At 46.7% G+C, this 24,467-nt stretch overlaps 1 protein-coding gene across 7 annotated transcripts; it reads left to right on the top strand.

Moving 5' to 3' along the window:
- The first annotated feature begins 1,324 nt into the window (after positions 1–1,324).
- FNDC5 (fibronectin type III domain containing 5) lies at positions 1,325–12,526 on the top strand. 7 transcript variants are annotated; one of them, XM_056795305.1, is made up of 7 exons: positions 1,325–1,461; positions 4,065–4,356; positions 6,966–7,081; positions 7,622–7,820; positions 8,625–8,717; positions 9,691–9,821; positions 10,245–12,526. In XM_056795305.1, the coding sequence occupies exons 2-7, from the start codon at positions 4,260–4,262 to the stop codon at positions 10,248–10,250; spliced, it is 642 nt and encodes a 213-aa protein (XP_056651283.1). In that variant the 5' UTR covers positions 1,325–1,461; positions 4,065–4,259; the 3' UTR covers positions 10,251–12,526. The 7 variants fall into 7 exon arrangements, with proteins under 7 accessions (XP_056651283.1, XP_056651281.1, XP_056651282.1 ...); XM_056795303.1 differs by having other exon boundaries at positions 1,332–1,461; positions 11,943–12,526; XM_056795304.1 differs by lacking the exon at positions 1,325–1,461 and adding an exon at positions 3,304–3,723.
- Positions 12,527–24,467: the final 11,941 nt, after the last annotated feature.

Here is a 24,467-nt window from a genome sequence, read left to right as displayed (position 1 = left end):
ATTGTGTGTATCTGTGGGTTTATAAGGTTTATAAGGAGTCAGGTATAGAAAGGAGAAGATACTATATTGCTCTTATTCATACCATTCCATTTCAGGAAATACTTTGCCCTGAGCTAATGATGCCCTCCGGATGACTATTAAAAGTAAATATATTTGTGGGGGCTCGTGGCATATGATGTTTAGGGGTTTGGCTATACAGAGTACTTTGAACCAAAAATAGTCATCTTCTGGCTGACTATTGTGAAGTGAGTGAACTGGCCCCAGCCAGAAAAACAAAGCAGTTTGAACTTCCGTGCTTTGGTTTTTGTACTTCTACTCTGGAAAAAGAAGGGGAGGGGGAGAGAGGAGGAGGAGGAGGGAGGGAGAGAAGAAGGGAAGGAAGAAGCCCAAAATGGAAACCAAATCTGGTGAGTGGATTAGCTGGGGGAGTAGCTGAAGTCTATCTCCACTTGGCTTCAATTTGAGAGGCATCCACATATTACAGAGAAAAGAACATTAGAAGACCTGACTTGTAGAGCACTGGTAAAATGACGTCCTAGAAAGGCAGTTAGACTTAGGTCAGGTATTTTAGCTCTGACACTGACTTGACTATATGACTGACCATAGACAAGTTGCTTCATTTCCCTGAGCCTCAGTATCTTTCTCAATAAAACTCACGGTTTTTTTTTTGAAGAAAAGGCTTTGTAGGTCTTCCCATGTTGTACAGAAATAGGAATGTTCCTGGTCTGTTAGGCAGCTAGGTGGAGCAGCATTGGACCTGAGCCACTTCTTAGCTGTGTGACACTAAGCAAGTCACTTAACCACTTTAAGCCTCATCTGTAAAATGGGCCTAATAATAATAGTTCCCTACCTTAGAAGGCTCTAGTGAGGACCAAAACAAATGATACAGGTACAGTTCTTTGCAGACTTTAAGCTCTTCATGAACACTAGTGTAATCAATATTATTAGTCATCATATTCCTACTGATGATAAAAGGAGACTGGGCTGGATGATCTCTAAGGCGCCCCCCCCCCAAATCCGGAGCAGAATGACAATGGTTGTGAGAGGCCAGTAGGTGGCAGCTGAGTTCCATGCCTCCCCAGAGCAGGACTGGCCATCTGCTTCCCTCCAGATCCCTTCCCCACCCTGGGACGGGATGCTGAGAGACCTCTTGCTGACCCTGTTTGCCCAGTTCTTCAGGTTCAGGTCCAGCCTGGTTCAGCTGTTCCCTGCCCACCCTCTTCCAGACTTCCCCTTCTTGGGAGCCCCTCTTCAGGGCGCCTGCTAGCAGGGGGTACAGCAGGTGGGGCTGAGAAGTGGAGGGGGAATCAGAGGAGGATGAAGCAACAGCTGCAGGACTAGAGAGACTGAGGAGGAAGCTAGTCAGACTGAACTCAGATCCTGCAGTTTAGTGTGTGGAACCCAAAGCCCAGCTCCAGACTTGGGGAACAGACCAGACATCTTCTCAGCAGGAAAAAAAAGGTGTGTAGTGGGGACATGGGGGTGGGCCCAGGTAAAACTCTCATTGTAGTCCCTTACTATGCACTCTTGCTCTCTTCCTCCATCCCCCCCCCTTCTCCCAGGACCCTGACCCTAAAGAAAGCCAATGCCTCTCTCTCTCAGTGAGCTCTTCAGGCCCCTGGGCCCTGCTCCTTCCTTTGCTTTCTGATAATTGCATAGCTCCCTTCCACTGAAAGAAGGAATATTGGACTCTAAATGGGGTCCCATTCCTGGCTCTCTCCTAGATTGGGGATGTGGCCTTGGGGTAAGATGATATTACCATAACTAATATTCCTATTAAAAACTCCCATTTCTGAGGCACTCTGAAGCTTTCCAAGTGCTTGCCTCTCAAGCACCCACTGAAGGCAGGAGTATCAATCAATATTCTTACCCCTTCTTGTCTCAGGCTCTTATTGGACAAATGGCCTAGAAGTCTAAGGAGGAATTCAGATGCAAGAAAACCAGAAAGCTTTCATAACCCAAAGAAATGTGTAGCTAATGGTAAAATAGCAGGCACTGTGATATTGAGGAGGGGGTGGGGGACAATCACCCCTTTCAAATCAAACCATGCTAGGTGATAGTACTCATCCTCTCTGGTCAACTTTTTTCTCCTCTAGGGATTAGAGGAGAGCTGCCCTCTTATCCAGAGGAAAACATAGGCATGCTTAACCTTAAGGGGTCTCCATAACCAGGAGGTTCAAACAGAATCAAAGGGAGAGGTGGATGTAAGTGGGGAAGTTCCCTGCTGTTTTCAACATATGTAAAGAAAGACATTTAAAAAAAAACCCTCACCTTCCATCTTGGAATCATTACTATGTATTGGTTCTAAGGCAGAAGAGTGGTAAGGGCTAGGCAATGGGGGTCAAGTGACTTGTCCAGGGTCACACAGCTGGGAAGTGTCTGAGGCCAGATTTGAACCTGAGACCTCCCATCTCTAGGCCTGGCTCTCAATCCACTGAGCTACCCAGCTGCCCCCTAAGAAAGACATTTCTGAGAGAAGAGGGATGGCCCTAAAAAGCAGAGACCCTTGGGGGATTTGGGGGAATCTCATCCCCTGGTTTGGCTTCATGAAGTAGCTCCAATGTTCAAAATCTGTGCAGGGTAAGCTAGGAGCTACTTGGCTCCAACTTCCAGGAGGAGAAGAGGAAAGAACAAACATTTATTAAGCACCTGTTATATGCCAGACCCTGAGCTAAGCACTTTTATAGAGATTTCATTTGATCCTCACAACAACCCTGGGAAGCAGGTAGTATTATTATCTCTATTTTACAGTTGAGGAAACTGAGACAGATTTGAACTCAAGCTTTCTTGACTTCAAGCTATGCCATCTTTCATGTCTTTCACATGAAATCATTCTTGGCTCAAAGGATTTAGAGTTTAAAAGGCTTTAGTCCTTTAGTTGGACTAGACATCTATTTCGCAAAGGAGAAATAACATCCTCAAAGTCACTGATAGTTAAATAGCAGGGCTAGAATTTAACTCCATATTTCATTCTTTTTCAACGTATCACTGTACCTCCCTAGAGAAGTGTAGCCCATTAGCATCCAAGTCCACACACACACAGACACTGCCTCTCCTCTCAGCACCACCTCTATTTGCCTCTCTGACCACACTTAGCCACCAAGTCTCCGGTGTGGAGTGGATCAGGGAGTCCATGGTTGCTGGTGGGCTCTGGATTTTGCTTTTCTCAAGAACAGGCAGCTTTGAGTGTGCAGGCTACAGGCTGTAGGTTAAAAGGAGCCAAGGGAGCTCTGGGGGTCTCCTAAGCCCAGACGTCATTATTTTTGCCTCCTTGGCACTATGCTCTCTCCTTTATTCTGAAAAGACATGTATAGGGGAAGGGGAGAGGGCAATGTCATTGCTCCAAGGGCACTGAACTTTGCCAGTAAGGGGCTAAGAGGAGGAAGGAGAGGGGAACACAGAGGCTAAAGGTTTGGCGGAAGCCTGGGAAGGGTAACAGGGCAAAGAGATTGAGGGGACTGAGCGAAGGAGGGGAATGACAGGTTCAAAGACTGAGTAATTTAAGTGAATGATGAGAATAAAGGGGTGGAGAAGCTCAACGAGGTGGAAGGGCCTGAAGGGACTTGAGTGGCTGAGGTCCTGAAAAGATCAAGGGCCTTGAAGGACTAAAAAACTGAAGATACTGCGAGGTTAAGGGGTTGGGAATTGAGGGGACTGAGGGGCACCGAAGACCTAAAGCTGCGACTCAGAGGCTGACCGAGGACCTGAGGGTCTCAAAGAGAGGTCAGAGAGCTGGAGGCTCTTCCCTCCGTCGCGGGATGAGTGTCCTGGATGAATGGGCTGGGGAGGAAAGCAGGGGCTGCGGGGGAGGAGGGAGGCGACGGGCGGGGCTGGGGGCGGGGTGCATAGTCCTCTTCCACCCCCTCCTGGCCCCGGCCCCGGAGGGACAGCCACCGAGCCTTTGGCTTCCTCTGCCAGCTCCTTAGGCAGCAACTGTGCCCGTCCAAGCTTAGAGCGCAGAAACCGCGGAGTCCGACCCCCAAGGGGGTGCCGGACGGAACAGTTGGGGATCCCCCGCCGTCCCGGCCCAACCTGGCCCCTACCCTGTGTCTCCCTCCTTACAGCGGGGGCGCCCTCCCTTCCAGTCCCCGGAGCTGAAGCTAGAGCCCGAGCCCGAGCCGTGAGCTCAGCGGAACGAGCAGCGCCAAGGGCCAGCTGGGGCCGCAGCCGCTGTCCGCGGTTCTGAAATGAAGGCGGCGGCGCGCCATCGGCCCTGAGTCCCAGAGCAGGCGGCGGGGAGGACGGAGGGAGGAGCCGCCATGCGGGCGGCCCGGCCGGCGGACGCCTCCCTGCTCTGCATCCCCGCCACGCTTCTGCTCTGCCTCAGCTCCGCCAGTCTGTGCTTGGTAGAGGCGGGTAAGGGGCCCTCTGGGTCGGGACCGGGGGCGGGAGGGCTGCGGCAGCGAGAGGGTTAACTCCCGGGAGGATTCTACCCGAGAAAGAGCCAGGTTTTGCCCTTGGGAGCGAGGAGCCGGGGAATCAGAGAGAGTGAGAACAGACGGGTAGGGGGTCCTCTTTGCAGACTGTCCCTCAGTCCCCCAACCTCTCCCCAGCTTTTCCCTTTCACATTCTGCTGTTCTCCCACCCCCTAATTCTCCATTTTTCCATACTCTCACTTTCAGGTCTCTGCTCCCCAGGCCCCAATCTTCCCCTTCCCAATCTGTCCCTCAATATACTTAACCGTGGCCCCTCACCTCTCTAACCCCTCACTCCCCAGGCCCTATCACTCTCCTTCCCTACCTTTTATCCCGAACTCCAGATCTGTTGATGTTTTACCAAGTCTCTTAGTTCATAAATCTTCATCCCACATTCCCATTGAGCCCCCCTTGTCTGGACCCTGTTATCTTTTCCCAGGCTGCCCAAGGCCCTCCTCTAGCTCAAGAGGAAGCAACTGAGGAGGTAGCAGAGAGCCCTGGACTAGTCTTTGGTGCCCCCTGTTGACCCATTCCCCACAACCCCAGACCTAGGGCATAAACTCAATCTACAATCCCTACCCTCCCCCCATTTGTAAAGTATTCAAACACACATACAGAACCCAGCACAACACAGAAACACGCCTTCAAGTGAATTCTTCAGGGCTCAAATACTGGAACAGGGCAAGGGGTTGAGGGTGTGTGTGAGTTGGAATGAAGAAATATTTCGCCCAGAAAGATGTCACATACATGCAAGACTGTCTGTCCCCTTGCTTTGATGAATCTCTACCTTCTGTTCCTTCTGTCTCTTTCTCTCTCTGCCTCCATCACTCCCTCTCTATTTCTTCTGATTCTGTTTGTTTTTCTGTCTCCCCAACTCTGTACCTGTCTCCCCAGCTCTTTGCCTCCATTTATCTATTTGTATTTCTCAGTATTTGTTTTTCTGTTTCTCATCTCTGTTTCTGGTTCTTTGTCTTCACATTTCTTAGTCTACCTTTTAGTTTCTTCATTCCTGATGTCTCCATTCTTTCTGTCTAGGAGGTGGTTGAGGCAAGGTGAGAACTCCCCAGTCTTGAATTCCTCTAATCACTGTGCCACCAAACCTTTCTCCCATTACCTTCACCCTCTGACATTTATCCCACAATAAATGATGAGTTGTCAAGGGGTATTTCTGGGAGAGAAAAGGAGAACAAAAGAGTATAGATGGTATATCTCCTCTCCTTTACTCACCCCTCACCAATCTCCAATTTCTACATTTACCTTCTCCCTCATCTTTACATCCCATTCTTTCCCCCTCTTAACTTTTACCTCTCCCTTCTCTTCCCCTTTTTCTTAATCTTCCCTGAGTCTTTCTCCTTTTTTCTTTATTCCTGCTTCTCTCCTCTCAGGACCTTCTTGACTGCTTCCCAATACTTTCCTGCCTTCTCTCTAGACTTTAATAAAAACCCATTCACTCCTTCACTTATTCTATGCCCTATTCAGAATCAAGTCTTATGGATATACCCCAATCAGAGCCTGCCAATATCCAGTCCCTCAGCTCTATTCCTGCTATTGCTCCCCATGTCTACCTCAGCTCCCAATATGTTAACTTTGGGAAGGAGGAATCTATTGATGGCAGGCCTAAAGGTTCTTCTAAGTGTTTGTGTTCCCCCAGAATTGATAGACTTTTCTCTCCTTATTCTTCTGGACCCCTACTCTGAGAACACCATTATGGAGTGTTGGGACTGTGTACCTGCGTCTTGCTAAAAATTGTCTCAGGGAAAGTTCTCCTCAGCCCTAATGTATCACTCTTGCCCAGAAACATCTGCCTTATTGTCCATCCAGAAGTCAGAGGGTGAAGGGCAGGACTTGGTTCTGCATGGGTCCTACTATCTTCCCACTCCATGTCTGGGTCAAGGTCAGGGAATTTACCCTCCATCCAACCCTAAAGAAAATGCACCAGTTAGGAACTGGGTGAACATCTATTTTTCCTCACTGGTAGACTCTGGTTCTCACCCCTGACTCAACCAGAGCAGGAAGCCTGGAATGCCTGAAACGCCTTCTCCTCCTCTTTCTACTAGAGTTAGATACAGGGTGGGGGATGGCCATTCAGATCAGTTGAGGGGGTTGTGATTTTCATCATAACTAAACTGAGACCACCCTTTCTGCCAAAGAGTTTTACCTTCCCCAACCCAGGTCAATAGCTACCAGAATCTGTCAGCTGGGGACCTTCTTAGCCCAGAATCTATTGCTGATCCACTCAGTTTCTCAGTTTCTTTCTTTGTATATGTACATTGATCTTGGTTCACCATTGGGTGAGAAAGGAAAGGTGGGGATAGAGAACAAGTCCCCGGAGAGAGAACCTGAAAGAAGTTAGGTAGGATTTGCCCAGTGCCTTGGCTTTCATTAGCCCTGGTTTCAGACCTAATTCAGCTAGACCCAGGCAAGCAGGGGAAGGGATCAGGGAGGGATAGGAGCTGGGAGTCTCAGTTTCTTCTTCTGCCCATACTTACTCATTGGGCAACTTGGGCCTCAGAGTTCATTCTGGGCTCAAGTCCTGCCTCCCCTCCGCAGACAGCCCCTCTGCCCCAGTCAATGTCACTATCAAACAACTGACGGCCAACTCAGCTATGGTGAGCTGGGATGTGCTGGACGACGAGGTGGTCATTGGGTTTGCAATTTCCCAGCAGGTAATATGGAACCTGGGGTAAGGTGGGGTGAGGGAGCGGGGAGGAGGGGGTAAAGGAGGAAGGGAAGAATATGCATGGGGCTTCCTCCAGTCATGGAGACTGGGCCTGCAGGCGGCATATTGTGGGGAGGGAAGGACACAAGGAATTGGGCAGTTACTGAGGGAACATGTGTGTGTGCGTGTGTGTGTGTGTGTGTGTGTGTGTGTGTGTGTGCTGCAGGGAGTATTGTGCTAGAGACAAGGGGTTGGAGATAAAGAAAATGCAATGGGATTGCATGCAGAGAGACTGGATATAGTGAGATGGACAGAATCTGGAGGGTGTGGAATGCTGTCGGGGTGGGTGGCTGTGTAGGAGATGAGGAAGCAGTAGAAAGCAACATGACCAGGGGATTGCATGGACAGGGGCCTGCATGGAGTGCAGTGGACAAGAGGCCGTGTAGGGCATCATGGGCAGGATCTAGAGCAGTGAGGAACCAGAGTGGAGAGAGGCTAGAGGAAATAGTATCATCAAGTACAAGGGAGATGGCCTTTATTATTGCAGAAAAAGGATGTGCGAATGCTACGATTTATCCAGGAGGTGAACACCTCTACCCGATCTTGTGCCCTGTGGGACCTGGAGGAGGACACAGAATACATCGTTCACGTCCAAGCCATCTCCATCCAGGGCCAGAGCCCCGCCAGCGAGCCTGTCACCTTCAAGACCCCTCGAGAGGCTGAGAAGTTGGCCTCCAAAAACAAAGGCAGGAGCTTGAGGGCCAGAATTAGGAAAAGAGAAACTGAGGGAGGGGGCTGGAGGAGTGAGTGAGGAATTACTTGCTCAGCTCACAGCCTTTTGTTCTTCAGCCCTGAAATCTCTTAAGGGTCCTTTGGAAGGCCTTCTAGTTAGAGGAGACCAAGGCTAGAGAAACTTGAGGGTAGGGCTCCAGTCCTGTTAGAATTTGGGGGATGAAAAAGAATAAGCATTTATATAGCTCCTACTATGTGCCAGGCACTGAGTGTTTTACAAATATCATCTCCTTTGATCCTCGCAGCAACCTTGGGAGGTAGGTGCTATTATCCCCACTTTATAGCTAAGGAAACTGAGGCTATAAGGCATGTTTTGCTCAGAGTCCCACAGCTGGCAAATTTCTAAGGTTAGATTTGAACTCATCTTCCTGACTCCAGGACCAGTGCTCTATCCTCTGCATTAGCCAGTATCTCTAGGAAATCAGACTCTGGAGGAATATGAAGGCCACTGAGTTCCAAAGCTGAGTTATCTGAGAGATCTCTGAGCTTAGATATACAGGAAAGGGCTGAGTTTGAATTCAGATTCTGCCATTTCCTATTTTATTTTGGACAAGTCATCTCTCTCCTCTGAGTCTCGTTTTCTCCCCCTCTGTAGAACAGGGATAGCCCTTCTCCCCAGGGGCTTTAGAAAACAAACCTCTCAAGTTGCCTTTGCTGTCTTCCCTGGGATGCAATGGCTCCCAGAGCCTTTAGACAGGAGGATGCTTGGCCATGTGGGGTAGCAAGTAGGGCTCAATGTCCCTTCCTCTCCCCTACAGATGAGGTGACCATGAAAGAGATGGGAATGAAGAGCCAGCAGCTCCGGACAGGCGAGGTGCTCATCATCGTGGTGGTCCTGTTCATGTGGGCAGGTAAGTCTCCTGGTCTGGGGGAGGGAACAAAAGGAACATGGAAAGCTGGACTTTCCCTTTGGCTATATCAGAGTCTTTCAGGATCACCCTCCTGTCTCCCCTCTAAACTTCTCACCATAGGGCCCAACTACTTTGGGAAGGAAAGAGTTTCCCTTCCTTCCTCCCCTGGAACCCCTCTGATATCTCTGTGGTAGGGAAAGAGCCCTGGTCTCAGTCAGGAGACCAGAATTCAAACCCAGCTCTTACACTTACTAGTTAGATGACCTTAGGCAAGTCACTTCACTTTCTCTGCCTATTTCTTCTTCTGGAAAAATGAAGCTAAGGACACTTGTATTACTTACCTCATTGAGTTCCATTCCATTCCACTCAATTCAGTGAGCATTTTATGTGGTAGGTGCTAGGGATCCAAGTCAAAAAAGAAACAGTCTCTACTCCAGCAAGGAGTTTATAGTCAGAGTTATGATGCCAGAAGGCTGCTGCTCATGGAGATCTCTGAGAAAAGGTGCCGAAGGCTGCACGAAATTCTTTCCAGGATGATCCTGGAGGGCCTGGGGCTCTGATCCTTTGTCTAGTCTTTCCTCTGAAGCCAGGGCCATGGATCCTTGGCTGCTCCCACATTTGAGCTGGGAGATATGTAATTGTAGCAGTTTGCTCTTTTGCCCTTTTGGCCAGTCTCCTCCCCTGACCCCCAAAATGAGACCATTATCTCCAGAAGCCACCTTGCAACAGGCTCAGGACTCTGCTCAAGTAGATAGTCTCCTAATGGGGGGAGGAGATAATGGTGGAGGGAAGCAGAGAAGGAGCAACAATAGGAACACCATCCCTCCTCCACACTCACCCATACCCACGGTCCCATGGCCTTGATGGTCCCATGAGAGCCAGAGATCATTCTGCCCTGCCTGGGCTGATAGGAGAGGGCTGGGACCCTTACTCTGGCCTCCCACTGTTCTAACCTCATCCCTTGCCTCCCTAGGGGTCATTGCCCTCTTCTGTCGCCAGTATGACATCATTAAGGACAATGAGCCAAACAACAAGGAGAAAGCCAAGAGCGCGTCGGAGAGCAGCACCCCAGAGCACCAGAGCGGGGGCCTCCTTCGAAGCAAGGTGAGGGTACAGTGAGGGCCCAGCTGTCAATCCCAGCAGCCCTGAAGGTGGGGTAAAGATGGGCCCTGGCTGGTCCAGTTCACCCCCTTAGGGATGTCCCCAGGGTCAGCTCAGGGCCTGGCACTACTACATCTGAACAGAGACCAGTTTGGCTACAGCCCACGTCCCAAGGGAATCTCCTAATTAATTTTGGATCTTTTCCTTTCTCAGGGTGCCAAAGCCCAATGCCATTAAGGAAGGGGGAGGAGGAGGAGGAGGAGAGAAGGAGGAAGGAAGGAGAAGGGAACTCATAGTTGGATGAGGTGTCCATTTGGGAAAACAAGCTTCCTGGGCATTTGTCCCGGTTTTGCTTCTGCCTCCCTGCAGGACCTTAGGCAAGTCACTCACCATCTTTGGGCTTTTATTCCCTCCTCTATAAAACAGATATGAAAACCTCTCACCAACTCAAAGGGCTTTGAGCACCTGGGAAGAACAGAACTAGAGGATCATTGTTCTGGCGATGGTCATTCAGCTCCTGGTCCTCTCCATCTCCTCCTCTCTCTACTCTGTCAGCTTTCGCACCTCTCTGCCCCCAGTTTTCCAGTGTGCTTTCCCTGAGGAGCAGCACCCACACCCACACACACACACACACACCCACACACACACACACACACACACACACACACACTCTGCATACCTCCCAACCAGCTCTAGAAACCACTCTTGATGGATGCAGTTGCCATGGGTATGCTGGGAGGAAGGGGTCCCTGTGCTGCAGACATCAAGGACCAATGGATTGTAGGGAGGGGAGATGTTCGTGCTGTCCCCGGCTACCCAAGGAGTTGGGTGAGGCTACAGGCCAAACAGGAGGCAGAGAAACAGTCAGGAGACTCCAGCGTGTTCACTCTCTGGAAGGCCTGGCTGTTTCCCAGCTTTCCAGCCTCTGAGGCCAAGGCTCCAGCAGGGGCTGTTCCTGTTCCCTGTTCCCACCCCCCCCCCAAAGGTACTCCACCTCTGATCTCTCACCAGCTCCAAGCCTACTGACTAGGCCTTGACAATTCCTCCCATTTCTTCTCCCCACCTCCCAAATCGAGGTTGTTGGTGAACATCAGTGAAGCGTGACTGGTTCTCTGCAGGAAATGACCAACATTTCTCTCCCATTTGTTTTTCCCTCTACCTCCCTGTACACCCCCCCACAAAGCCCTGGGAGCAGAGAGAGGGAGGGCTGTTCCATGGTTTGGGAAAGCACTCAGCTGGCTTCATGTTTCATTCCTGCCTTCTACCTCCTCATCCTCTACTGGGAAAGACAACAACTAAACTTAAAAACAACAACAACAACAACAAAAAATTCCAAATCCTGATTTTAAAAAAGCCCCAAACCCAGCCTGATCACCAGCTCTTAGCATCTCCTCTATTAAACCACAGCACCTCTAGCACAGCGCCCATAAAAGCCAATCTTGTTTTTGCCTTCTCTTTCCCAGACCACTTTCCCCTTTTGGAAAATGCACAATGTTTTCAGTCTTTCTGCATCCATGCCCAGTCGACTGAAAGCACCTATAACCCTGCCAAGCCATGTTCTTCAAATAACTTGACAGGGAAGGAGTAAGGCTTGCAAGCTGCCAGTGATGCGGCTGCCCCTCTGCTTCTTCTCATCCAACCATTAGCCACTCTGGTTGGCTTGGGTGTGATACACCACTTCCAAGATGGTGTATGGGACGCTCTTAGACTCCGTTCCAGTGAGTCTGGGGATCCCCGCCGTGGGATCTGATCCATCTCTCGGCACTAGTTCTCCTCTCTGTCTCCTTGTGCCCTGCATCAACTTGCCTCCTTGTATCTAGTATGAGATGAGGAGAACGAGGTCAGAATCCTTTTCAGAAGACCTTCCGCAGTGAAGGGGAAAGGTATTAAGGGGAACCTGACCCTGTCTCTGATAGAGTTTTATCAATGGCGGTTCTAACAAGTGTTAGTTACCATTATCTGTTCAATATCTTGCATTCGGGTGGTTATGGGAGATTCCTGGGCTGATCCTGCTGGAAGAGGGTTGGCAGAACGGATCGATTCACCCGCTGAGTGAGCACCAAGATAGGCAGGGGAGGGCAGGTCTTTCCTCGGGGTATTTCTTCAGACCCTCATCTCATCCAGGACTCCAGGAAAGTCCACGGAGACCCTAAATGCTGCTCTGGGTTCTTAGAGGAGGCGGACTAGGAAAGAAGACATTGCCTCTTTCTAGCGATAGTGATGCTTGAGAAGAAGTGGAAGGTGGTGTAACAAGCATGCTCTGCCCATCGCGCGAGGGACCTTGCCATGAAGAAATATACTGGTCCCCGTGCCTTCTACCAGAGAGAGAATACGGGATCCTGAGATCCAGGAAAGAACACCAGCACCAAGGCCATAGCACCTGTAGCTACTGCACATGGTGACAGTTCCATCCTGCCACCCCAGCCCCTACCCTAGGCTCCCACTAGACAAGGTCAGCCACCACCTCATTTTCCCATTCACTTTCAAATGGGTGGCCAGGGGAGGTGGAAATGGAGTAAAAGACTGAGCCCCGCAACAGCAAGGGCTTCCCCACCACACCGAGAGGAGCCTCTCCATCATCTCATGACTTCCATCCTGGCTGAATGGGGCTTCCAGCCAAGGCTCCTTAGGGAAGAGGTCTTTACCTCCAGTACTGTTAGAGCAATAACCAATTTTTAATGCAAAATAAAAAGGGAAATGAAAAGGCAGATTGTGGTCATCTGGTCAATGCCGTGGTGCTGCCCTCGACTGTCAGTGGCTGGTGGTAAGCCACAGTATGTCGAGGAGGATGTGGGGGAGCTGTTGGGAGTGAAACTGGGAAGGGATGGGTTTCCTCTCTCCCTCTTGGCCTGCAGCTTCTTGAGAGACAGATGCCTGCTAGCCTAGCCCGAGCTGGAAATGAAATTCTGAACAGATGGGGGTGCCACGCAGGAAGAGAAAAGAGCTGCTCTGTTATCATCTTCTGGAGGCTCCCCCACCCCCACCCAAATCCAAGCCCAGCATCCTGGCTGCAAAAACATCCAGCTTAGGGCTGCCGGATGATGTGCTTCTGGTGCCTTTAGATAAAACATCGGAGCTGAATGTGGAAATGCAAAATGCTTCCTTTTTTTGGATGTAGGTCAATACTTCCCTGGCCTGGGTGAGAGCAATCCTCCCAGATCTCCTGGGCAGCTGCTTTCTCTGGTCCAGACTTCCCAGTGGGTGTTCTAAGCTATAAAAAGAACATTCTAATGTCCCCTGACAGAAGGTTGAAAGGTTGGATAATAACTCTTATTGGGTGAGGAAAATCCTGGGGTTCTCATGGCCCTCCCCAAAATAGAGCCAGGATGGAACTGAAAAGCCACATCGGTCTGTCCTGAGGGATCTCCCCTTTTGGGAGATACTGAGCTAAGAGGAGAGGACAGGATCCTTCTGGAGACTGCTCGAGGTGGGGAAGGGGCAGTCCGCTGGGAAGCTGAATGGGAGGAGAAGGGAATGGTGCTGTCAAAGGCCCTCGGGAGACTACCCAGGACTGCTGGAACAGGAAGTCAAGGAGAGCAACAGCTCAAACTTACTGTTTCTAATTGCCCAGGGGGGTCATAGGGCTGGTTCTTGGGACCTTAACAAATCTCAAAAAAAAAAAACCATTCTTTAGAGATGATGGGAATTGTGAATAGCTAAGTCACATCTGACTCTTTGTGACCCCTGTGTGGCGTTTTCTTAACAGAGAAACTGGAATGGTTTGCCATTTCCTTCTCCAGTTCATTTTACAGATGAGGAAACTGAGGCAAACAGGGTGAAGTGATTTGCCCAGGGTTACTCAACCCTGTGTTTGAGGCCAGATTTGAACTCAAGTAGATGAGTCTTCCTGACTTGGTGCTCTATGCACTATGGTGCCACCTAGTTGCCCATCCCTCATGCTTGTAATTTAAGGTTTGCAAAGTGCATTGCATGTATTATCTTATTTGAGGTGTCGTATTCCCATATAAGTATTGTCTTTACAATAAAATGTAGGTAGCTTGGGGGCAAAGATTCTCTTTCATTTCATCTCTGTATCCCCCAGTCCCTGGTACTTAGTAGTTATTTATTTCATGCTTATTGGATTGGATTGAATTGGATTGGATTGGATTGAATTGGATTAGACTGGCATAAGCTTCACAACAACCCAATCAGTGCAGTAAGGATTTTAGGAATTATCAACCCCATTTTATAGATGAGGAAACTGAAGCAAAGAGATTGAGTGACTCATCCTAGGTCACAGAGCTTTTGTCAGAAGCAGAACCCTAGACTTCAATTCCCAGAAGTCCTTTGTATTTCCCAGAATTCCCTATAATCTCACCTGAGTCTCCACCTGGGCAAGATCACAATTGGCTATTTAACTGGCAGTAATGCCTCCCTCTCTCTCTTCTATTCCATTGCAATGATGTAATAAGTAAGCTAAGTACCGGGATTCTGAATTGGTTCATCAGCCATGGGCACATGGTTATTATTGTGTATTTTCTTTATTCCTTGATTTCTAATAATCCTTAATAAACCTCATAAAATATAATATTTTTATTACTAGATAATTTAATTTTTACACACTCTAGTCTTTATGCAAAGTCTGACATGTGAGTGCAAAGAAATCAAACACATGAATCTAGGGTCTAAGAGGCAGAGCTAGACAACAGTTTGTGTGGGAAAAGATCTGGGGGGTGGGAGGGGGAAGAAAAGGAAAAGATCTGGAGTTCCTATTGGACTGCAAGCTCAATGAGTCAAAAGTATAATTTTTTGGCAACGAGAAAATAAAAATATAAAAAAGAAAAGAATAAAGTGCATTATGATCTTGGGAAGAATGGATTCATTTATTTAATTTTGCAACAAATGTATTGATAACTTGTTTTTACATCACTTTTATTTTCCTTCCTGACTACTTCTTTCCCTCCCCCATCCCTTATCCAATAAGTCATCCCTTCAATAAACATTGATTAAGCCTCTAAAAATGTACTTGAGGCCACAAAGATGAGCACTCCCTACTTTCAAGGATTCCATAAATACAACAAAATACAAAAAACATGAAGACATTATCAAGGGTTCAGTGAAGGCTTCATAGAGGAAATGGCACCTAAGTCTAGTCCTTAAAGGAATGGCTCTCCAGAGAACAATGTAAGTCATGTCCAGGACAAGGAAAGCCAATAGTCCCATTCTCTTCTACCCTGGCCAGAATACATCTCTACTGCCATGTTGAGTTCTGGGACTGCCTTTTAGGAAGGATAGCGATAAACTGGAACAGGAAGGCAAGGGGAATAAAGAGGGAACGAGAAACTAGAATCACAGAATCTGAGAACTGGATGGGACCTCAAGAGCCATTAGTCAAACCTATACACAAAAAGAACCTCCCAATGACATACTCCACAAGGGATTGTTCAGCCTCTACTTTCCATACTCTAGACACAACTAAGTAGATGAGTCTTTGGGCCTGCTATCTGCCTATCCATTATAGGTTTGTGTATAAAGGAAGTACTTCAAATATCTTAGAAAAGAATGGGGATAATTATTCAATGATGTGGTAATCCATAAAACCAGGCTATAATTCCACTATTTAGTGAGATTAAATCAGAAACAGTTTTCTGTTCTGTGTTCAAAGAATATTTATGCAATTACTTCCCTTATTATTCTCTTATTAGAGAAGAATGATTTATAGTCTATCTTGTGATGCCTCAAGATTCATTATTTTATACGAGTGAGTATAATATCTTTTTTTTTTAAACCCTTACCTTCCGTCTTAGACTCAATACTGTGTATTGGTTCCAAGGTAGAAGAGTGGTAAGGGCCAGGCAATGGGGGTCAAGTGACTTGCCCAGGGTCACACAGCTGGGAAGTGTCTGAGACCAGATTTGAACCCAGGACCTCCCATCTCTAGACCTGGCTCTCAATCCAGAGCTACCCAGCTGCCCCCCAAGTATAATATCTTAATAATATATTTCATATATGAGCCATCTAAGAAGGAACTCACTGCCTTGCAAGACAGCCGGAGTCAACTCTTCTCCAATCTAAACATTCCCACTGCCTGTAGTCCACACTCACGGCCTTTAGCATCCTAGTGCCCCTTCCCTGACTACACTCCCCCTCAGCAATGTCCTTTAGACTAGGCTGCCCAGAACCAAACACGGCATTCCAAATGTGATCTGATGATTTGTGGGATGAAGGGATAAGGAGGGCATGTTCAGCCCTAATAATAATGGTAAATAATTATCATAATAGCCAATATTTATTTAGCACTTACTCTATGCCAGGCACCATGCCAAGCACTTCACAATTACTCTCTCATTTAGTCTTTGCAACAACCCTGAGAGGTAGCTGTTATTATCTCTATTTACAGCTGAGGAAATGGAGGCAGACAGCAGTTAAGGGACTTGCCCAAGGTCATCGAGCTAGTAAGTTTCTGAGGTTTTGTCCATTATGCCACCCACATGCTCTAAGGAGGAAGCAAGAGTTATTCTAAGGGCTAGAAAACAGAAGCAGCTAGGTCGTGTGGTGTTTAGAGACCTGGGCGACCTGTCAGGAAGACTCATCTTCCCGAGTTCCAATCTGGCCTCAGACACTTCCTAGCTGGGTGACTCTGGGCAAGTCCCTTAACCCTGTTTGCCTCAGTTTCCTCATCTGTCAAATGAGCTGGAGAAGGAAATGGCCAACCAGTCCAGGATCTTAGTCAAGAAAATCTCACACGGGGTCATGAAGATTGGACACAATCGAAGGCAACTGAACAATCCGCTGCCCCCTTTATTCCTTGTCCCTAGTATGAGATGATCAGACTGAGGTCTGAATTTTTTTCAGAAGACTAAAGAGAGAAGGCACAAAAGGTCAGAGAGAGACCTAATCCAGCCTCTTCCAGAGTTCGGTCCCTGTTGGAGCTAACAAATGACACTATATCTGTTCAGGTCTGACAACTGGATGGTGACATGAGATTAGCAGCCCTGCTTTGGAAGGCGGCTGGCAGAACTGATCTGTTTGCCAGTTGTTCAAGCACGAAGGAGGGGTAGGGCAGTCCAACCCCTCTTTAAATTTGGGTTTCTGTAAGGCTCCACTAGATTCGGATTCTTGGAACCTCAGGGGTCAAGCCACTACATTCACCCCTTCCAAGCTTGGGAGAACATTTATTTTCTTCTCGAAAAAAAAAAAAATTCATTGCTATAATTTGCTTGGATAGATCCGCCACTTCCCAATAAAGACTACTGCTCCCCCCATCCCCGTTCAAGGGGGATCACTTTGTCTTCTCTCATTTCCCCCAAACAAGAACTTCTTTGATGCTTTCTCAGCATACAGGTGACCCTGGGCTCTCAAAGGCTTTACTAGGTGAGTCCAAGCTCTGATTCCTATGAAAAGGCACTGCAGTGCAGTGCAGTAGAAAGAGCCCTAAATTGGGGGTCAAGAAATCTAGGTTCTAAGCTGGATTCCCCGGAACAAGTCACAACCTCGCTAAGCTTCAGGCAAGCCTGTGTCCAAGAGAGCTTTGTTTTTGTCCTGGTATCCCCATCCCTTAGCCCAGCACCAGGCAAATAACAGGAACTGAAAAGCTTAGTGAATTAAATTGATCTGTGTCCTTGGGCAAGTGGCTTCACCTCTCCAGAGCCTCATCTTCTAAAATGGGAATGATCAGGCTTACATTACTCAGCCCAAATGGAGCTCTGTGAGGTAAATAGTGTCAACCCTAATATGTTAGAGAAATGTGAGTTGGGTTATTACTGAGTTTGGTCACGTGAGTGATAGGTTCTGATCTCATTCCTTGCCTTGGCTATCCAGGGCCTTGGGCCCGCTTTGGCTCAGCCTGAGCAGAGGGGGTATTTTAAGCCCTCTTTCCTTCTCTCCCCTTTCCCTCTCTCTTTCTCTCCCTCTAATACGTTCTTCCTCCTGTTTGTAATTAAAACACCATAAAAAAATTGGCCGCTGACTTGAGTGTTTTATTTAGGAATTACATAGCTGAATTCCTTGGCCACCTTAAATTAATATATATCAGTCTTTTAAGGTCTTTGTATCTTTTGTCTGAGGACCACCCGGACAGGTTCAGAGAGGTTTAGCGACAGGAGGATGCTAAAATTTCCCACGGTTAAATTTAATGGGGAGGCTTAGGAGGAGCAGCAACTCTGGAGACTCACTAAAGTGGGGGTTCTTAGCCTTTTGGGGGTCTGACAGTCTGGTGAAGTCTAAATGCCTTACCAGAATTTTTTTCTATTAATTTTCAATTCCAAATTTTCTTCCTCTCCCCCATCCATTGAGAAGGCAAGAAGTGCTATACCCATTGTACATGTGAAACCTTGCCAACCATTTCCACTTTAACCATGGGAGGTGGGCAGGAAAAGGGGGGGAAATGGCTTCAATTTGCCCTCTGTGCCCATCAATTCTCCATCTGGCAGTAGCTATCATTTTATATCATGGGTCCTTGGGAATCATCGTTGGCCGCCATTCCCGAGTTTTTCACAGTTGGTTTATCTTTTCAGCATTGCCGGTGCTAAGGTCTCCTGCTTCTGCTCACTTCACTTTGTATCAGTTCGCATAAGAACTCTCAGGTTTTTCTGAAATCATCCTGCTCATCATTTCTTATAGCACAATAGTATTCCATCACATTTGTATACCATAACTTGTTCAGCCATCCCCCAGGTGACAGGCATCCCTCTAAGAATGTTGTAAATGCACAAAACACAGAGGATTGCTAACAAAAGCAAGAGTTAGTTAAAATAAAGATGCAAGGTTTATTTTTTTTTCCTTTTCAAGTTCAGGGATTCTCTAAAATCATATCTATCGATTCCAGGTTAAGAAAATCCATTCTACACTGGTCTGCTTTCCACTTTCGGGGGGAATTGGGGTGCATTTTTGTGACTAGCTGACAAGATATCTAAATCACATAAGAACACCTGTTCTGAATGTATGGAAAATTCGTGATCTATGTCAAGTGGAAAGAAGGGCAATCTGCATAAAGATGAAGTCACAGATTCTTAAATTATGGAGACTTAAGCAAAGGAAATATCCTTCAACAGGTGCCAGAGGGAGAAAATTGAAGGGTTAGATTCTCCCGGAATCAAGTTCCAATTGTCACTTGAGGGTGGGTGGGGAAAATCTAGGCCATGAAATGATAAGCCAGCAGTTTGTTAAGAAATTCCACTGGTGACCAGCTGATATCTCCTGTGACAAGAGGAAATCTCTCTCCTAACAGGTGCTCTGCCCTACAAAGGCAGCAGGCTTGTTCTAAAGCTGGCTTAGTAATCATTCCCCTTTTGTCTCAAAAGTGGGAAAAAATTTGCCCCCCTGCTAGGTTTGGGGGGGGCGGCTCGGCTCTTCCTTGGGTGAAGATGCTGTGCTGGGTAATTACGCCCCCGTTATAAAGGATTAGTTCATTCTTCTGGAAGAGGGTAAACCCCCACCCGACCCCCAACCCCACTTCCATTGCTACTGACATGGAGATTCCCTACTCTGGCACAAAGTTCTTAGCACCAGAGAGGGAGGCAGTGAAGGACAGGATCTCTCTAAGATGGCCATTCCATGCCATGCCATGGTGGATCAGGAGCTCATCAAGGTAGATATGCATGTCATAATCTATTCACTGTCTCTTCCTTCTCTCCTTCTGTGTAGCTCTTGCCCCGAGCATCTTTCTGGGTGTGCTGGGGTTCAGTACTTGGCTATCTTTCCCTGTGAATGGCCTTACACCTTCTTTTCTAGTCCCACATATCTTTGATAATATCTCCTCTGAGGCAGGTCACTGTTGGCAGCATGCTCACACCAAATGGTGCAGGAGAGAGAACAATGGGCTGGAGTCAGGAAGACTTGTGTTCCAATGGAGCCCCAGAAATTAACTGGCTATATGATCTGGGCAAAGTCATTTAACCCATTTGCTTCAGTTTCCTGCACTGCAAAATGAAGACATTGTGGGGGGCTTGAGGCAAACCCCTGGGGTTCGGGAAGGATACCTTTTGCAAGGATGCAAGGCTCCAAAACTTAGCTTAAAAATAAAAAGAGAAATTTATTCATTTAGGAGGTAATGTTGAGACTGGTCAGGGAACAGCATAGATGGAAAGCTGTTCCCCATGACATCAATTCTGGGGTCTTCATACTCTTTACAACAGTGAAGATGTGACTCGCTGTGAAGAGTGGTACGCATGGAGGCATGGGCAGGGGGTTTGCCTGAAGACAAAGGGGGTGGCCCTCCTAGTTAGAGGACAGATGGATGTCTGAGATACAATATAATGATATCAAGGAGGTGTATGTATCTCTCTGTCCATTTAAAGGATGATCCAAAGAGGATAATCCTCTCAGGGTTACCAGATGTTTGGGGTTAGGAGTCACAAGAATGTAAGGGAGCAAAGGATTTTCCCTGCTTATAGTTTGCCTAAAACTCTTCTATAGTTTTATGGGTACAATGCTCATGCCAAAGATAATAAGGCATCTATATTCCAGGGTTGTTATGAGGATCAAATGAGATAATATTTGTAAAGAGCTTAATACAGTGCCCGGTACAGTGTAGGTGCTATATAAATGTTTGTTCCCCTCATTTTGATTCCCTGAGATCTTGGGGTCCTATGAAGGGCAGTCACACAGCATTACAAGGAAAACAGTCTAGTGTTAAAAAGATGGACTTGGGCCAATACAATAGGATTTAGAGCAGGAAAAGACTTTAGGAGTGGGCTAGTGCAATGCCTTTACTTAGCCACTAAAGGAATGGAAGCCCAGGGAAGACAGATGATAAATCCCCACAGAGTAAACAGCAAAATGGACAGTCAACTCTGGTCTTTTGACTCCAAAATCTCTTTCCTCCATGTCTCATTGCTCATCAACCCTCCATGATAAGAAGAGCCCAGACACTGACTTCCCCCAAAGAGCAGAACACTTAGCAAACTCCCAGGAATGGTAGAATCCATACCAGTGGAAACATATGGTATGAGAGGAAAGGCTGCTCCCACTTGTTGCTATTTTATTTTCTCTGCGTGAAGCAGAGCTCTTAAATACCAGCTAAGGAATGACAGCTATTGTTGCTTTCTGAAACCCTTACCCCAGGGACACCTGGAAGGAGTCTGGGCACACAATACAATAGGCATTAGATAAGGAACACTGGGTCTCTCCCCCATCCACCCCCATCCACTAGGGATAAGCTACCCTAGAGAAAGGGCTTCACACAAAGAAATCATTTAATAAGTGGCTTTTGCATCAAAATTGCTCATCAAACTTGGCCCCAGGGCAAAGAGAGAAAATGCACTTCCCTTCCAAAGTAGCATTAGTAGAAGGCTAAGGATATTGCATACACTACTGATACTGATTTCGTTTTGCTGAACTGCTTTTTTCTCTCTTGCTTTTTAAATCTTTGTTACAATGGCTGGATGGATATGGGGAGGGAAGGGGGAAGGATGAAGGGATTTACTTAGAAATGAATGTGACATCAAAACAAAAAATATCAATAAAAAATTAAAAACAATCAAATATTCCATAATCTCAGGGGTGCCCAGGATACCTTCGGTGATGTCCACTTTAACCTGTTTCTCCTTCTCTATTTCTAGCAGCAGCAACAACAATCATCTTGTCTACCAGATTCAAATATTTAGGGATTTCTTTTGATTCTCAGATTCTCCCCATTGGATCAGCTATTAAGTCTTTATACTTTCACTCCTGAAACCTATCCTACTAGATCCTCATTACCGCCCACCTAGAACACTTAGTTTCCTAGAAGTCCAGCACTGGTGGCATTCTAACCTTTACACACAGATAAAGATTGTTATGTCATTATGCTCAAAAATATTCAATGGTCCCCTACTCCCTTGCTAGTAAATTTGAGAATCCATCTACTCACATTCATCTTCATCCATAATCTGGCAGCAATCCACCTACTATATTGGTGCTAGCTTTATCTCATATTGCTTCTCTCCACACAAATTAGATAGATTAAACTGTTCCCTTCATTTTTCCCTTTCCTCTGCTGGCTACAGACTGTGTTTCTACCTCTTTGAGGGTTTATAATTTCATCAATGCCAATGCTCCCTTCACTAAGTTAGGCTGAAGTTTACTTGAAGCTTTTCCAGATTCAGTAAAGACCTATTAAGAGCTTTAGCTTCAGGGTCATCTTTCCAGAGCACCAAAAGACTCAATATCAAGGTGTGCCAGAAGATTTCTACTAAATTGTGGCAGCCAGCTGGCTTAGTGGAAAGAGATCTAGGCCTAGTGATGGGAAGTCCTCCGTTCAAATCTTGCCTCAGACACTTCCTAGCTATGTGATCTTGGGAAAATCACTTATCCCCAATTGCCTGACCCTTACCATTCTTCTGCCTTGGAACAGATATGCAGTGGGGCAGCTAGGTGACACAGTGGATTGAGTACCAGACCTGGAGTCAGGAGAATCTGGCTTCAAATATGGCCTCAGATACTTCCTAGCTGTGTGACCTGGCAAGTCATTTACTCTCATTTGACTAGCTCTTACCCATCTGTCTTGAGTTGTTATTAAAACAGAAAATAAGGGTGTTGTGTTGTGTTTGGTTTTTTTTTTTTTTAAGCAGTAGCAATGCATCAAGATACAGGTAACCTTCCTGCTGCATGGTGAGTCCTTCATGACCCTACCACCACCCCCTTTCAGGGAGGGACAAGGCTCTAATATGGACAGAAATCTGATCTTTCCTCCCATTTCAACAAACTACAGCAGCAGTAGCAGCAGAGGCAGGAACGTGATCCATCTTTCCCCTGTCAAGTTCTTAATGTGTCCCATGCCAAGGTTCACATCTTCATCAAATTTAAACATTTTTCCAACTACAGCAATGCCTTTCTCAACACTATAATTTACCCTCAAGGAATCAGGAGCAGCCACTCCTACATCCATGGCAACATCACTCTAGATCTATGTACTAGAAGAAAGCTGCCACCCCCTCCTCAGCAACAACCCCACTAGCTGATTCCCTATGCTGTGTGCTAGCATGGTAGGTCCTGTTTCCATAACTAGCTACACCACCCAATGCCTAAATGGGAAGTTTCCAAAGTCATTGCAGTATTTTGGTCATAGAGTTTCTTGGGATTTATACTGGAGATGGAGATGGAGAGCTGAAATTTACATCAGGTTCTAAACTGAAAACTTAGTGAACACATTTTTTTTTCCTTTGTCAAGAACAATAGTGAGTTTCTTTATAGTTGAAATTAAAGTGACCTCCATGCCTTGTCCAGAGGGGAGCAATGGATAGTTGACATTTCATTTGGAAAAATATCTAACAGTTTTACTAGCATCTAGTGGGGCAGAGGTGAGGCAGCTAGGTGGCCCAGTGGATAGAGTGCTGGACCTGGAGTCAGGAAGACCTGAGTTCAAATCCAAACAAAGACACTTTCTAGTTGTTTGAAGTAAATCACTTCATCTCTGTTTGCCCTAATCCAATGGTGAAGGAATTGGCAAACCACTCCAATATCTTTGCCAAGAAAACTCCACAGATAGCATTGGCATGCTCTCTATGATCCAAGGGGTCACAAGGAGCCTAACATGACTAAACAATAAGGTAGGGGAGTAAATAAACAGTTGGGCCTGGAGATAGAAAGGCTCAAGCTCAAATGCTGACTGTAATTACACAAGTTGCTTAGACTGTCTGCCTCAAATTTCCTTTAACTGTAAAAAAGGGATAACATCTGTTTTGTAGCACCTATATCCCAGGGTTGTTGTGAAGAGCAAGAAAGTTATTTGTAAAGGGTTTAGCACAGTGCTTTGGATATAGGCAGCACTTAATGACTGTTCCCTTCCTCTTCCCTTAATGGATCATGGGTTCAATGGGTCAACAACATGATATAGCAGCTGTTAAAAACAAATGCAATCCTAGCCTGTATGGAGGCAAACCACCTAGGAAAGTGGTAGTTTGAGCATATCTGGAACGTAGCGTTCATATAGAGACCAAATTTTAGGAACACTGGGAGTGTCTGAGGGTGAGGAGGCAACCAGGATAGTGAGGTTCAAAGGAAGTGGAGGAGTTTGGCCTGAAAAATTATGGGGAAGTCTTCAAAATATCTAAAGGGCTTTTCCATTGAAAAGGACCTGCTCTGCTTGGCCCCAAAGGCCATTAATGGGAGTAATGGGATGCACTAGCACGAGCAAATTTAGGCATAATATAAGATATCTAGATATAGATATATATAATATATAACCTTAATAAATTAGGAATAAATTTGGTAGAATAACTTTTTTTTTTAAACCCTTACCTTCCCTCTTAGAGTCAATACTGTGTATTTGTTCTAAGGCAGAAGAGTGGTAAGGGCTAGGCAATGGGGGTTAAGTGACTTGCCCAGGGTCACACAGCTAGGAAGTGTCTGAGGTCAAATTTGAACCCAGGACCTCCCATCTCTAGGCCTGGCTTTCAATCCACTGAGCTACCCAGCTGCCCCCAAGAATAATAACTACATCATAAAGTAAGGAGCTCCTCTCCTCTGGATCTTCAAACAGAATCTGAACGTGGATAAAGTCTGAGGCAGAAGACTGAAAATTAGGTCACTGTAGTCTCTTTTAATTCTGTGATTCTATATATTGAGCCCTCTTTCTCTACCATTAATGAACAGAGAAAAAGAAGATGCACTAGGGTCCACCCAATATGTTGGCGGCCTTCCTCTGAGACTCGGTATATACAGTGAGTAGCTTAGGGAGCCTCTGTAATTCTTTATTCTCAAGACACCTATCTTTTCTGGTCATACATG

Source organism: Monodelphis domestica, chromosome 4, assembly GCF_027887165.1.
Source record: "Monodelphis domestica isolate mMonDom1 chromosome 4, mMonDom1.pri, whole genome shotgun sequence".
Classification (NCBI taxonomy): domain Eukaryota; kingdom Metazoa; phylum Chordata; class Mammalia; order Didelphimorphia; family Didelphidae; genus Monodelphis; species Monodelphis domestica.
Note: the sequence above shows the minus strand (reverse complement) of the source record. Positions and strands in the feature narration are given on the sequence as shown.